At 43.9% G+C, this 13,132-nt stretch overlaps 1 protein-coding gene across 1 annotated transcript in view; it reads left to right on the top strand.

Moving 5' to 3' along the window:
- Window positions 1–13,132, top strand: part of LOC130120342 (uncharacterized) — a gene marked incomplete at its 5' end in the record, with an annotated part of 63,876 nt that overhangs the window by 32,458 nt on the left and 18,286 nt on the right. Inside the window, 3 exons of the mRNA XM_056288891.1 lie at window positions 643–761; window positions 7,930–8,066; window positions 8,606–8,634. Of these exons, the coding sequence (XP_056144866.1) occupies window positions 643–761; window positions 7,930–8,066; window positions 8,606–8,634 (285 nt within the window). The remainder of the gene's footprint in view (window positions 1–642; window positions 762–7,929; window positions 8,067–8,605; window positions 8,635–13,132) is intronic.

Below are 13,132 nucleotides of genomic sequence, written 5' to 3'. Positions count from 1 at the left end.
CCATCTGGCTGTGTTTAATTCAATTAAAGTGGTGAACTGAAATAGCAATTTATGTATTGTTTTGATCAAAGAGATTAATTTCAAAGGATCACACTGGAAGGACAAAAATCCCCATGACTTTATAATAAACAAGGCGGGTTATTGAGTTGTTCTGGAGACAAAACTGGAGATTAAACATTCAAAATGTAAATGAAGGAGCTGATAGCCTGCTATCACATGTTACAGAATAACAAAGCAAGGTATTAATAGATACTTTACTGTATTTTCCATCCAGTTTGGTTAGAAAGAGAGGAATAGGGATATTCATAAAGAATAATCTTTAGCTACTTCTGGTTGTGTCCTTCTGCAATGCTTTAAAACTAGAATGCAGGACTTTAACATATAAATCAACCTCCGTGACATTCAAGCCCTTGCCAAACGAGTTCACACAATGATGATTAAGCCTATCACCGCCAGGTAAATCTCTGTGTTTCACAGTATACCGGCGTTTTAAATTTGCTGTATGGGGCGAAATTTCCATGCTGGCGCAATGGAGGTGATGCGTAGTGATGCATTTTACATCAACCAGCAATGATCGCTTTGCCAGAGCTGAACTTTCGTGTGACGAAAATGTTCACATGCCTCTTACTGGCTTACTTTCAGGGCTTTCTGCCAGAAAGCTTCAGGGCTTGGAAGCGATTGTGGAAAAACCCAAGAAACATCCAAGAAAAGTTTCTGATGCAGCCGATCGAAGGAACTCGGCATTCAGAGGAAGGATTAAAGTTGAAAAAGAAAGCAATTGACGGCAAGGACAAACGGATAACCATTAGAGTAGTTTTTCCTTTTTGGAGCACTGACATAAACAATTACTCCCACTGCCAAAGGGAGGAGACAAAACCTCCACACGACAGGTTCCAAAGAAAAAATTTTGTTGAATTTTTTGGGGGGGGGAGGCCCCCCCTTTTTTTCCCTCCCCAATTGTACTTGGCCAATTACCCCACTCCTCCGAGCGGTCCCGGTCATTGCTCCACCCATAGTTTGAAATCCTGGGGGGGGACACGACCCCCCCATCCTGGGATAAATATGATATACCCCCCCCCCAATATTTCGCCCCTGGTACAGCACTACTATTGGTGTCCCCCCTCAGGAATTGCACTTAAGAAAATTTCATGTAATTGTCCCCTCCAAAGTTGATATCAGATTTTCACCCCTGGCTCCATCCCTTCTGCCAATCCGGGGAGAGCTGTAGACTACCACATGCCTCCTCCAGTAGATGTGGAGTCGCCAGCTGCTTCCTTTTCACCTGACTGTGATGAGTTTCACCAGGGGGACGTAGCGCATGGGAGGATCACGCTATTCCCCCGACTTCCACCTCCTCCCTGAACAGGCGCCCCGACTGGCCAGGACACAAGGTAGCAGCCTTTTCTGGTTCCTCTCTTTAATGTGAATCTTTCTGAGAGCGATCCATTCACTTTTACTCTAGCTGTGGGTTTGTCTGTGAATGTTCTCATTCATCCAGGTCATGGTTATCCAAAGGAGTTGAATCAAGTGCAACTGGACTTGGTATATATCCGTGAAGACGTTTCGCCTCTCATTCAAGAGGCTTCCTCATTTCGTGACTTTCTGACTAGACCGAGCTAGTCTGACTGGCTGGTGATGAGACTCAGAATTTATTCTCTAGGAGACGTTGTCAGAGCTATTGATATGCGTGGCTCTTTGTGATCCGATGTTTACCAACGCCTGTCGCTAACAGAGCCATAGATATGAGTGGCTCTTTTGTGTACCGATGTTATGGCCGCGACCGTCGTTATCGGAGTTATTGATATGCGTGGCTCTCTTGTGCTCCAATGTCCAGTCGCGCCCGTCGCCATTGGAGCTATTGATTTGCATTTGTTTAGCAGCGACGGTCGTTGGGGGTGTTAGTTTCGACTTCATTATTCAGTGGTCATGAGAGTCGTTGGAGCCGTTAGTGACCGACTGTTGTTCTTGGAGGCTAGGCTTCTTGAGTCTCCTGGGTAGAGATGAAAGGACGGCATTGTAAGTGGCAGATAGGTGGTGTCGCAGACCTCCTCCTCTGTTGAGGGATGGTTTTTCCAGTTTCGCAGATGTAACCCATGTATTTTTTCCCCTACATAGAAAGGTTTAATATGTATTATTTCCCATGATTTTACTTATTTACTTGTAATACCCCCTATCGCCAATAGAGGGCGAAGCAGACCACATGTAGGTCACTTTTCCTATGATTGCGTCAGTCTGGAGTTGATCAGCAAAGCAGATCTCTGTAGAGAACGTTATTCCAGACATCGACAAAGATTTAAGATAAAGATAACCCTTTAACTTCGAGTTTGTTTCATAAAAAATGTATTAACACAGGAGAAGTGTCCGACTGTGAACAGTCCACCCTTTATTGTTTTCTTTCTGAGTTTAACCGAGCGAAAGCTTCGGTTGTTTTTTTTGTGGACTTGCAAAGTGTTGAACGGCGAGCCAGGACCCCCGAGCCGAGCGCCCTTGCTCGAGTCTGCATGCACGCGCTCAACCCGGCATGATCTCTTCAGACAGCAAGCTCTCAACTCTGCACGCTGCACGCGCCAGGAGCAGTACCATCATTCGCGCCAGGCTGCAACAACGTGCAGGATGCAGCTAAGCAAACTTGAGCTCTTTTCCAAAATCACACTACCCGGGTAGATGGGACATTTATTTAATTTTATTTTACTTTCAAGGTTGCAACCGATTTAGTCATAGGAATTATAATGTGTACTGTATACAGTGGTGTGAAAAAGTGTTTGCCCCCTTCCTGATTTCTTATTTTTTTGCATGTTTGTCACACTTAAATGTTTCAGATCATCAAACTAATTTAAATATTAGACAAAGACAACACAAAATGCAGTTTTTTAATGAAGGTTTTTATTATTAAGGGAAAAGAAAAATCCAAACCTACATGGCCCTGTGTGAAAAAGTGATTGCCCCCCCCCCTGTTAAAACATAAATTAAGTGTGGTTTATCACATCTTTGGAAAGCTGAGTTCAATTTCTCTAACCATACCCAGGCCTGATTACTGCCACATCTCTTCTCAATCAAGAAATCACTTAAATAGGACCTGCCTGACAAAGTGAAGTAGACCAAAAGATCCTCAAAAGCTAGACATCATGCTGCGATCCAAAGAAATTCAGGAACAAATGAGAAACAAAGTAATTGAAATCTATCAGTCTGGAAAAGGTTATAAAGCCATTTCTAAAGCTTTGGGACTCCAGAGAACCACAGTGAGAGCCATTATCCACAAATGGCAAAAACATGGAACAGTGGTGAACCTTCCCAGGAGTGGCCGGCTGACCAATGTACCCCAAGAGCGCAGCGACGACTCATCCAAGAGGTCAAAAAAGACCCCACAACAACATCCAAAGAACTGCAGGCCTCACTTGCCTTAGTTAAGGTCAGTGTTCATGACTCCACCATAAGAAAGAGACTGGACAAAAATGGCCTGCATGGCAGAGTTCCAAGGCGAAAACCACTGCTGAGCAAAAAGAACATAAAGGCTCAACTCAGTTTTGCCAGAAAACATCTTGATGATCCCCAAGACTTTTGGGAAAATACTCTGTGGACTGACGAGACAAAAGTTGAACTTTTTGGAAGGTGTGTGTCCCATTACATCTGGCGTAAAAATAACACAGCATTTCAGAAAAGGAACATCATACCAACAGTAAAATATGGTGGTGGTAGTGTGATGGTCTGGGGCTGTTTTGCTGCTTCAGGACCTGGAAGACTTGCTGTGGTAAATGGAACCATGAATTCTGCTGTCTACCAAAAAATCCTGAAGGAGAATGTCCGGCCATCTGTTCGTGACCTCAAGCTGAGCGCACTTGGGTTCTGCAGCAGGACAATGATCCAAAACACACCAGCAAGTCCACCTCTGAATGGCTTAAGAAAAACAAAATGAAGACTTTGGAGTGGCCTAGTCAAAGTCCTGACCTGAATCCGATTGAGATGGCGGTTCATGCTCGAAAACCCTCCAATGTGGCTGAATTACAACAATTCTGCAAAGATGAGTGGGCCAAAATTCCTCCACAGCGCTGTAAAAGACTCATTGCCAGTTATCGCAAACGCTTGATTGCAGTTGTTGCTGCTAAGGGTGGCCCAACCAGTTATTAGGTTTAGGGAGCAATCACTTTTTCACACAGGACCATGTAGCTTTGGATTCCCCCCCCCCCTTAATAATAAAAACCTTAATTTAAAAACTGCATTTTGTGTTTACTTGTGTTATCTTTGTCTAATATTTAAATTTGTTTGATGATCTGAAACATTTAAGTGTGACAAACATGCAAAAAAAAAGAAATCAGGAAGGGGGCAAACACTTTTTCACACGACTGTATATGTTTGATATGTTTGACCTTATTGAGAAGGGATTTGAATATTGATCATATCGATGATAAAAGACCGGCATTTAATACTTTTTTCTAAAACCTCGTCAGTGTGCCTTTTATACTCCTAGAGTCAACCTAGAGTCTTAAACCCTTTACTAGACTGTTTAACCGATTGAGTCCTGATAAGAATTACTTGGTTAGATATCTTGGCCCAAATAGAACTTGTTACACATAGATGGCTTCCTTCACCCCCCTTTCAAACCATCTACTCTGTCCAAAATGTTTACATTGCTGTCCTCGAAGGAGTGTGTCTTCTCCTTTAGGTGTAGATAAACTGCTGAGTCTTGCCCTGAGGAGTTTGGCTTTCTGTGTTGGGCCATCCGTTTGTGTAGTGGGTGTTTGGTTTCTCCTATGTATAATACATAATACATCTCCGCCACTGATCTCTCTACCTCTGTTACCTCTATCCTCCCTACACCTGAATCTTTCTCTCTCCCACCCCCTGACACTGCTACTGATCTTCTTCTCTCTACCCTCTCCTCTTCTCTGGACAATCTCTGTCCCCTCACCTCCAGGCCTGCACGCCCAACTCTACCTGCCCCTTGGCTGACCGACTCAGTACGTACTGACAGACGGAGCCTGAAAGTGGCAGAGCGCAAATGGAGAAAAGGCAAACTCCCAGAGGACCTTCTCAACTTCCGTTCTCTTCTTTCCACTTTCTCCCCCTCCCTTTCTGCTGCTAAGGCTGCCTTCTATCACTCCAAAATCCTATCCTCTGCCTCTAATCCTAAGAAACGCTTTGACACCTTCTCTAGACTTCTTCAACCCCCACCTCCTCCTCCTACTTCCTCCCTTCTCCCAGATGACTTCGCTAACTTCTTTGACAAGAAGGTAAATGACATCAGGTCCTCATTTTCTCACCATCCGGTTAGTGATGCTTGCACTATCCCACCCTCTGCACCCTCCTTCACCTCTCCACGTCCCACCCTATCCCACCTCGCTCCCTTCTCCCCCGACGAGGTTCTAAACCTCATCACATCCAGTCGCCCCACCACATGCTCCCTTGACCCGGTCCCCTCCCCTCTTCTTCAGTCTATAGCACCTGAACTCCTTCCCTATCTAACCCACCTCATCAACACCTCCCTCCAGGCAGGATGCTTTCCATCTGCCTTCAAGACTGCTAGAGTCACCCCCCTTCTCAATAAACCATCACTTAACCCCTCTGATGTCAAAAACTACAGACCAGTTTCCCTTCTACCCTTTCTATCCAAAACTTTCGAATGTGCTGTCTTTAACCAACTTTATTTGTACCTCCACCAGAACAACCTCCTGGACCCCAACCAGTCTGGGTTCAGGGTGGGTCACTCGACAGAGACGGCCCTCCTTGCAGTGACAGAATTGCTGCACTCTGCGAGAGCAAACTCTCTCTCCTCTATCCTGATACTCCTGGACCTGTCAGCTGCGTTCGACACAGTGAACCACCAGTTCCTCTTCTCTACCCTCAAGTGGCTGGATGTCACAGGCTCTGCACTCTCAATGTTTGCAACCTACCTGACGGGTGGCTCCTACCAGGTGACATGGAGGGGATCTGTGTCAGAGCCTCGCAGACTGACTACAGGCGTTCCACAGGGTTCGGTTCTGGGTCCTCTCCTTTTCTCCCTGTACACAACATCCCTGGGTTCTGTTATTCGCTCGCATGACTTCTCTTACCATTGTTATGCCGATGACACGCAACTGATCTTGTCCTTCCCTCCCTCTGACACACAAGTAGAGACACGCATTGCTGCGTGCTTGACTGACATCTCGGAGTAGATGGCGACACACCACCTGAAGCTCAATCTGGACAAGATAGAGCTGATGTTCCTCCCGGGGAAAGGTTGCCCACACCGAGACCTGGCCATCACCATTGACAACACCGTGGTGACGCCAAATCGGACTGTGAGGAATCTGGGTTGATCCTGGATGACCAACTGTCGTTTGCTGAAAACGTTACATCGGTTGCTTGCTCCTGCAGATTTCTCCTCTATAACTTCAGGAGGATTCGCCCATTCCTCACCGACGAGATGGCACAGGTGCTTATCCAGGCTCTGATCATCTCCCGGCTGGACTACGGCAACATCCTCCTTGCTGGCGGCCCGGCGTTGGCCATCAGACCTCTGGAGCTTGTTCAGAAAGCTGCAGCTTGTCTGGTGTTCAACCGCCCTACATTCTCCCACACAACTCCCCTTCTCATGTCCCTACACTGGCTCCCAGTAGCTGCTCGCATCCAGTTTAAGACTCTGGTGCTAGCCTACAGGGCAGTGAAAGGAACAGCGCCTTCATATCTCCAGGCCATGGTCAAGCCCTACACCCCCGCCCACTTCGTTCTGCTGCCTCGGGACGCCTGGTTGCCCCATTGCTCAGAGGCCCTTGCTGCCGATGGACCCGGTCATGGCTCTTTTCTGTCCTGGCCCCACAGTGGTGGAATGAACTCCCCACAGATGTCAGGACAGCGGAGTCGCTGCCCATCTTTCGGCACAGGTTGAAAACTCACCTCTTTAAGAACTACTACCCCGTTACTTGTTCTTAGCAGTTATTGTATTCACTCATTAAAAAAAAGTCTTTCTTGCACTTTCACTTCAGCACTGGTTTTGCTCTTAGATGCTTGTTTAGATGCACTTATGACCTCTGATGACTAGTAGTTCTCCTGATTTCCTACGTTAAATGCTCGTATTGTAAGTCACTTTGGATAAAAGCGTTGGCTAAATGACTGTAATGTAATGTCATGTAATGATAACTACTCCAAAGAGGATAAATATCTGAGTTTCATCCCCAGCCAGTCAGACTAGCTTGGTCTAGTCAGAAAGGCACGAACTGATGAAGCCTCTTGGATGAGAGGCGAAACGTCTTCACGGATATATACCAAGTCCAGTTGCACTCGATTCAATTCCTTTGAATTAACAGAGTTATAAACAACAGGTAAGAACAACTAAGCTTAATTATGTACACAGACAGTGACTGCCAAAAAGGTGTCAACAATCCTCATTACATGTTGACTCTCTTTTTGTTTTGAGGGGGGAAGCCTTCCACTTGGGAAGGGCCCCCAGCTAGTTGTGAGATTCAACCCAAAAGGAGTTAGTCTACCCACACTAGAGCTGTATCATAGGCAGCTGTGTTTTTATTCCTCTCAAGCCAACATACCAATTATCATTAACCCTCCAAAGCCAAAAACATTCAAAACTCAAATTTTGCCTTCACCAGACTCAGAACTTATGTTTTGAGTCTGTTATTCTTCTCACTTAAGTTCAGATCGACTCAGTCTTTCATCACGCGTTGTTATATCCTCACGCTGGAATCCTTGCAGCTGTCTTCTCGCACACCTCCCTTTCTCCAGAGATCGGTCACTTCTGACAAGTTTCCGTGCCACGGTCCCAGTTGGCTGAAGCCTTTCCGGTGGGGGGGGCTTCCCCGGTGCTTCCCTGGCATCTACCCCTGCGTCCCGCACTTCATATCCGCTTCTCCACATGTCGCTGGCTGCCTCCTCTGCACTGCTATAAGTTTTCAGTCCGTTGTCCCAGTGTATGCTCATCTTATTGAGGGTGCCCTTACCCAGGTGTTCAGAAAACGAGTACAAGATGAGAAAATGTCTGACTTTGAAGGAACCGAAAGGTGCAATAATATCAGGATCTATGGTGTCCTGGAGGACACCAAAGGCACCTCCGCAGTGGCGTTCATTGAAAACCTGATAAAGTTGGAACTGGGAGCAGTCTTGGCTGGGACCGGGGCTACGATTTGGGGATAGAATGCACCCACCACGCTCTTGGGGCAAAACCACCCGCAAGCGCACCACCACGCTCCATGGTGGTCCGTTTCGTCAAGTTATCAGTCAAAGAGAAGATTCTGTATACTGTGTGGAAGAGGGAACTAAGAGTCCAAAACAAATGGGTGTATTTTGACCATGACTATGCAATGGACGTGCAGCACAAGCGGAAGGAATATATACCAGTGAAGAAGGTAATGAAGGAGAATGGAATATGCTTCCAGACTCCATTAACCAGAATGTGTGTTTTCTTCGAAACGGGCACCATCCTGTATAACAGCGCAATGCAATCAGCGGAGGACCTGCGGACACAGGGATTCGCGGTGGGTGCAGTGACAGTAACTCCAGGGACCAAGGTTAAGAAATATTAGAGGAAACACTGGCCCGACATCTACCGTGGGTGATGACCGAGACCAAGCGTGGCAGAGATGTGAATCGGTTTCAGCAGCTTGTCCGGGAGAGGCTGAAGGAGTACCACTGGATGGAGCCGGGGGACAAGTGAGTGAATTACTTTTTAATCTAGATCAAAGGAAGCACCTTCTACCGTGTTGGGAATACACTAACAACACTAAAACCATGTCCGGCCCTGTTCCTTTTTTTTTTTTTAATCCCTTTAAATATAATGAAAGGCTGATACCTTCGCTGATAACAGACAGAGCCACACAAGACTCTTTTTTTTTTTGCTACCGAGGGGCCCCACTTTGTGGCTAGCCCCCCTCACTGCTAAAGGTGACATCGCACCTTTCCATTTGGAAGCCCAGTTCTATATTTTGTGTTATAGTTCTTCGAGTTTTTTTGTTTTACTCTACCCTGTTTATTTGTTGAGGTTTGGGATGTGACAAGTGAAAATGTTTGAAAGTAAAATGAATGTCTTACCAACATTATAACATATCTCATTAAATGTAAATGCACTAAATAATCTGATCAAAAGAAGTGAAATGATAACCAAAATAAAAAAGGAGAGGTTAAATATAGCATTTTGGCGGTAAACCAATCTCTCTGGTACTGAACATGGAAAACTTTTTTTTTTTTTTTTAAAAAAGGGCTTTAGGACCACTTACTTCTCATCATATAAAAATGGTAAAAAAAAAAGGGGGGGAGTTGCCATACTGATTTCAAATTCAATTTGGTTTGAATTCATATGTGAGATAAGCGATAAAGAGGTCAGATTTGTTCTGATAAAGGGGAAAATAGATCAAAAAGAGGTGACACTATTTAATGTGTTTGCCCCTCCTGGGAGTGATATATCCTTTTATAGAAGTGTTTGATTGCATCAGAAACATATGGGATCCTTATTTGTGCAGGAGACTTTAATATGCTTCGTAGCCCTTTACTAGATACAACCAATAGGAAAGGAGAAGAAATCATACTGAAAAATGTATCAACAAGATACTTAAAGTCCTAGGACTGGTCGATGTATGGCGGTCCATGCATAGACCCAGGATACACTTTTTATTCTGTGCGACACACAATCTACTCAAGAATATATTATTTCTTCATGCATAACAGGGCTTTACATAGATTGAAGGACTGCAGAATAGGCCAGAGGGTGCTCTCAGACCACTCGGGTATATTTAACATTACATTTAGATGGTAGGCAGCGGAAAATATTGTGGAGGCTAAATACAGGCATGTTGAACGATCCCACCTTTGTAGATTCAATGGAGACAGACTTAGGCGTATATCTACAGGACAATGATAATGGTGAGGTAAACCCTAGTATATTATGGGATACTGCCAAAGCTGTCCTCAGGGCGAAGATCATAGCCAGGACCGCCATGTTGAAAAAGATAAAAGCACAAGAACTGTCAAGACTACAGGAAAAATTGAGAGACTTAGAACAAGTGCATATTGTTAATAAACACAATCCTCTATTATACACCAAATTAGAAATGTCAGACAGGAAATAGATAAAATATTAAGTCAGGAAGTTGAGAAAAATATAAGGTTCATTAAACAGCGATATTATGAGGCAGGCCCCAAAAACAGCAAAATTGCTAGCTTGGAGGCTCAGAAAACAACAAGCAGAAAACACCATTAATAAGATTAGAGATCATGTTACAAATACGACCACTAACAGTCTGGAAGGAATAAAAAAAGCATTTGAAACATACTACAGGTCTTCATATTCCCAGTCAGATCAGGTTGATAGACATACAGTTGTTGAATTCCTGAATTCTCTGAACCACCCCACACTGGGCAAAGAAATTAATGAGGATCCCGTCTCACCAATAACAATGAAGGAAATTGATAAAGCTATTTCAAGCCTGAACACTAACAAGTCACCTGGTACCGATGGGTTTCCCCCAGAATGATACAAATCCGTGAGAGAACACCTGCTTCGTTTACTGGAGACCTGTTTTAATTACATTTTAAAAGAAGGTTCTCTCCCCTCCCTCATGGAGGGAGGCTTTTATATCAGTTATCCCAAAAGAAGGAAAGGACAGGTTGGATTGTAAAGGATACAGCCCTATCGGTGTCCTAAACACCGATTATAAACTGTACGCCACCATCTTAACAAATAGGATGGAAATTGTAATGTTTTTCTTAATAGATGAAGATAAAACGGGATTCATAAAAGACAGACAAACTCATGACTACATAAGGAGAGCCCTACACATTATTGAGCAGATTAATAAGGGAAGAATTAGATCTATTGTTCTCAGTTTAGATGCGGAAAAAGCTTTTGATTTGGTTGGGTGGGAATTTCTCTATTTAGTATTGAACAAATTTGGCTTCAGTGAAAATTTTATAGGTTGTATTTGGGCACCCTATTCTTCTCCTACTGCTATAATAAAGGTTAATGGTAGCCTTTCTAACTATATAACTCTGCAACGCAGCTGTAGACAGGTTGCCTAGCTAGTCCCAGTCTCTTTAATTTATTCATCGAACCTTTAGCCCAAGCAATACGACAGAAGACAGAATTAAAGGTAATACCCATAGGCAAAGCAGAGTATAAAGTAAGTCTGTACGCGGATGATGTGCTGGTCACAATCAAGGACCCAGGCTCATGTCTGCCTATCCTAATGGAAATGTTGGAGACATATGGGGTATATTCAGGGTATGCCCTTAACATACACAAAACCCAGGTTATGACATTTAATTACATTCCCACACAAGAATTCATTGCAAAGTATAATTTCAATTGGAACTCATTTCATATTAAGTACTTAGATTAAACTTACCTAAAAATTTGTCACAGTTATTTGATATCAACTACAACGGCATTAACAAAAAAATACATATATGAGGACCTCAGTGAAGGGCTTGCTCCCTTTTGACTTTGGTAACAGAATCAGATCAGTTAAAATGAACATTCTTCCCAGATTACTATGTCTTTTTCAATCACTTCCAGTAGAAATTCCTCAGAAACAATTTAGAGAGTGGTATAAACATATTTCACAATTCATTTGGGACAAAAAAAGGCCAAGGGGGAAATTCTGTACTCTCCAACTACTGGAGGAGAGGGGGGGCATGGCCCTCCCATCTTTAAGGGATTACTACTTATCAGCTCAGCAGAAACCCATTGTATACTGGTGTAACCCATCTTATGTGGCCAAATGGAAGACTATGGAGTTATCCTCAACTGATACACCAATATAGCCATTGCTTGGCTGTGTTGGCAAAGAGAAAGAAATATTACAGACAGCGAGGGATGGGTGATTTTTTTCATTGAAAATATGGGCGGAAGTGGTTAAACGTCTTCAACTCGAGAGAGAAGCTAACCTGCTCAGATGGCCGGCATATGATTCTGACTTTACACCAGCCTCTTTAGATGGTAGATATAAACAATGGATCTATTTTGGTATCACTTCTATATGCAAGATTGTTAAAAACTGGGAGCTTGACAGTTTTGATAATCTATGTCAGACATATCAGTTGGGAAGGCAGGACTTTTATAGGAATTTACAGCTCCGTGATTACTTTTCTAAAAAGGTAAAAGGTTCTAATCCAAGAGAGATTCCAGCTGTTATTCATGTATTTATTGATGCATATAACTCAGAAAGCAACAAACATCTTATAAGTAAGTTATACTATGACATCACATCACTGAATAAGGACTCCACAGACTATGTGAAACAACGATGGGAAAAGGAGCTAGCTACACACCGAAATAACTGAGGACATGTGGTTGGATGCCTAGAAAATGCAATAATCCTCTACCAACTCCCGGACCCGGAGAGACTTCTGCTGGAAAAACCTGATTCGCTTTTTTATCACCCCTAAACAGAAGTCCAAACAAACCGGCACTCAGCTGAGCTGTTGGAGGGAATGTGGAGGAGAAACAGTTGATCATGCTCATGTTTTTTGGTCGTGTCCCTCCATTTAGACTTTTTGGAAGGAAGTATCAGTTATCATCTCAAAAACTCTGGGTTTTAGCATTAGTACTGCATTTTCATCCTTGTTTCTTGGACATAGCCCTGATGGACTAAATAAAACTGATGTCTACCTTTTGAAGACCTTGCTGGCGGCAAGTAAAAAGGCCATTACAGAACACTGGCTTCAGAAAAATAGTCAAACAAAAAACAATGTTACTCGGTCTGCATACTTCCACCTACGCAATATTAATCGCCTTCAGCCGTCACATAGCCCTAACAGCACAGCCATACTCACTCACACCCTGGTTTCATCCCGTGTTGACTACTGTAATTCTATCCTCTTTGGTCTTCCCCTCAAGTGTCTTCATAAACTTCAATTGGTCCAGAATTCAGCTGCCCATATCATTACCAGAACTCCTTCCATAGATCATATCACTCCTGTTCTTCAGCAACTCCATTGGCTGCCTGTTAAATACGGAATTGACTTCAAGATCCTGCTCCTCACCGTTAAGGCCCTTAATAACCTAGCTCCTTTGTAACTTTCCGAACTCCTTCATAGCCACATGCCCTCCCACACTCAGATTCTTCTGCTCTCCAACTCAGTACACCATTGGCCCGCTTGACTGCCATGGGGACTAGAGCCTTCAGTCATTCTGCCCCCTGCCTATGGAACTCTC

This window comes from Lampris incognitus, chromosome 11, assembly GCF_029633865.1.
Source record: "Lampris incognitus isolate fLamInc1 chromosome 11, fLamInc1.hap2, whole genome shotgun sequence".
In the NCBI taxonomy this organism is placed as follows: Eukaryota; Metazoa; Chordata; class Actinopteri; order Lampriformes; family Lampridae; genus Lampris; species Lampris incognitus.
Note: the sequence above shows the minus strand (reverse complement) of the source record. Positions and strands in the feature narration are given on the sequence as shown.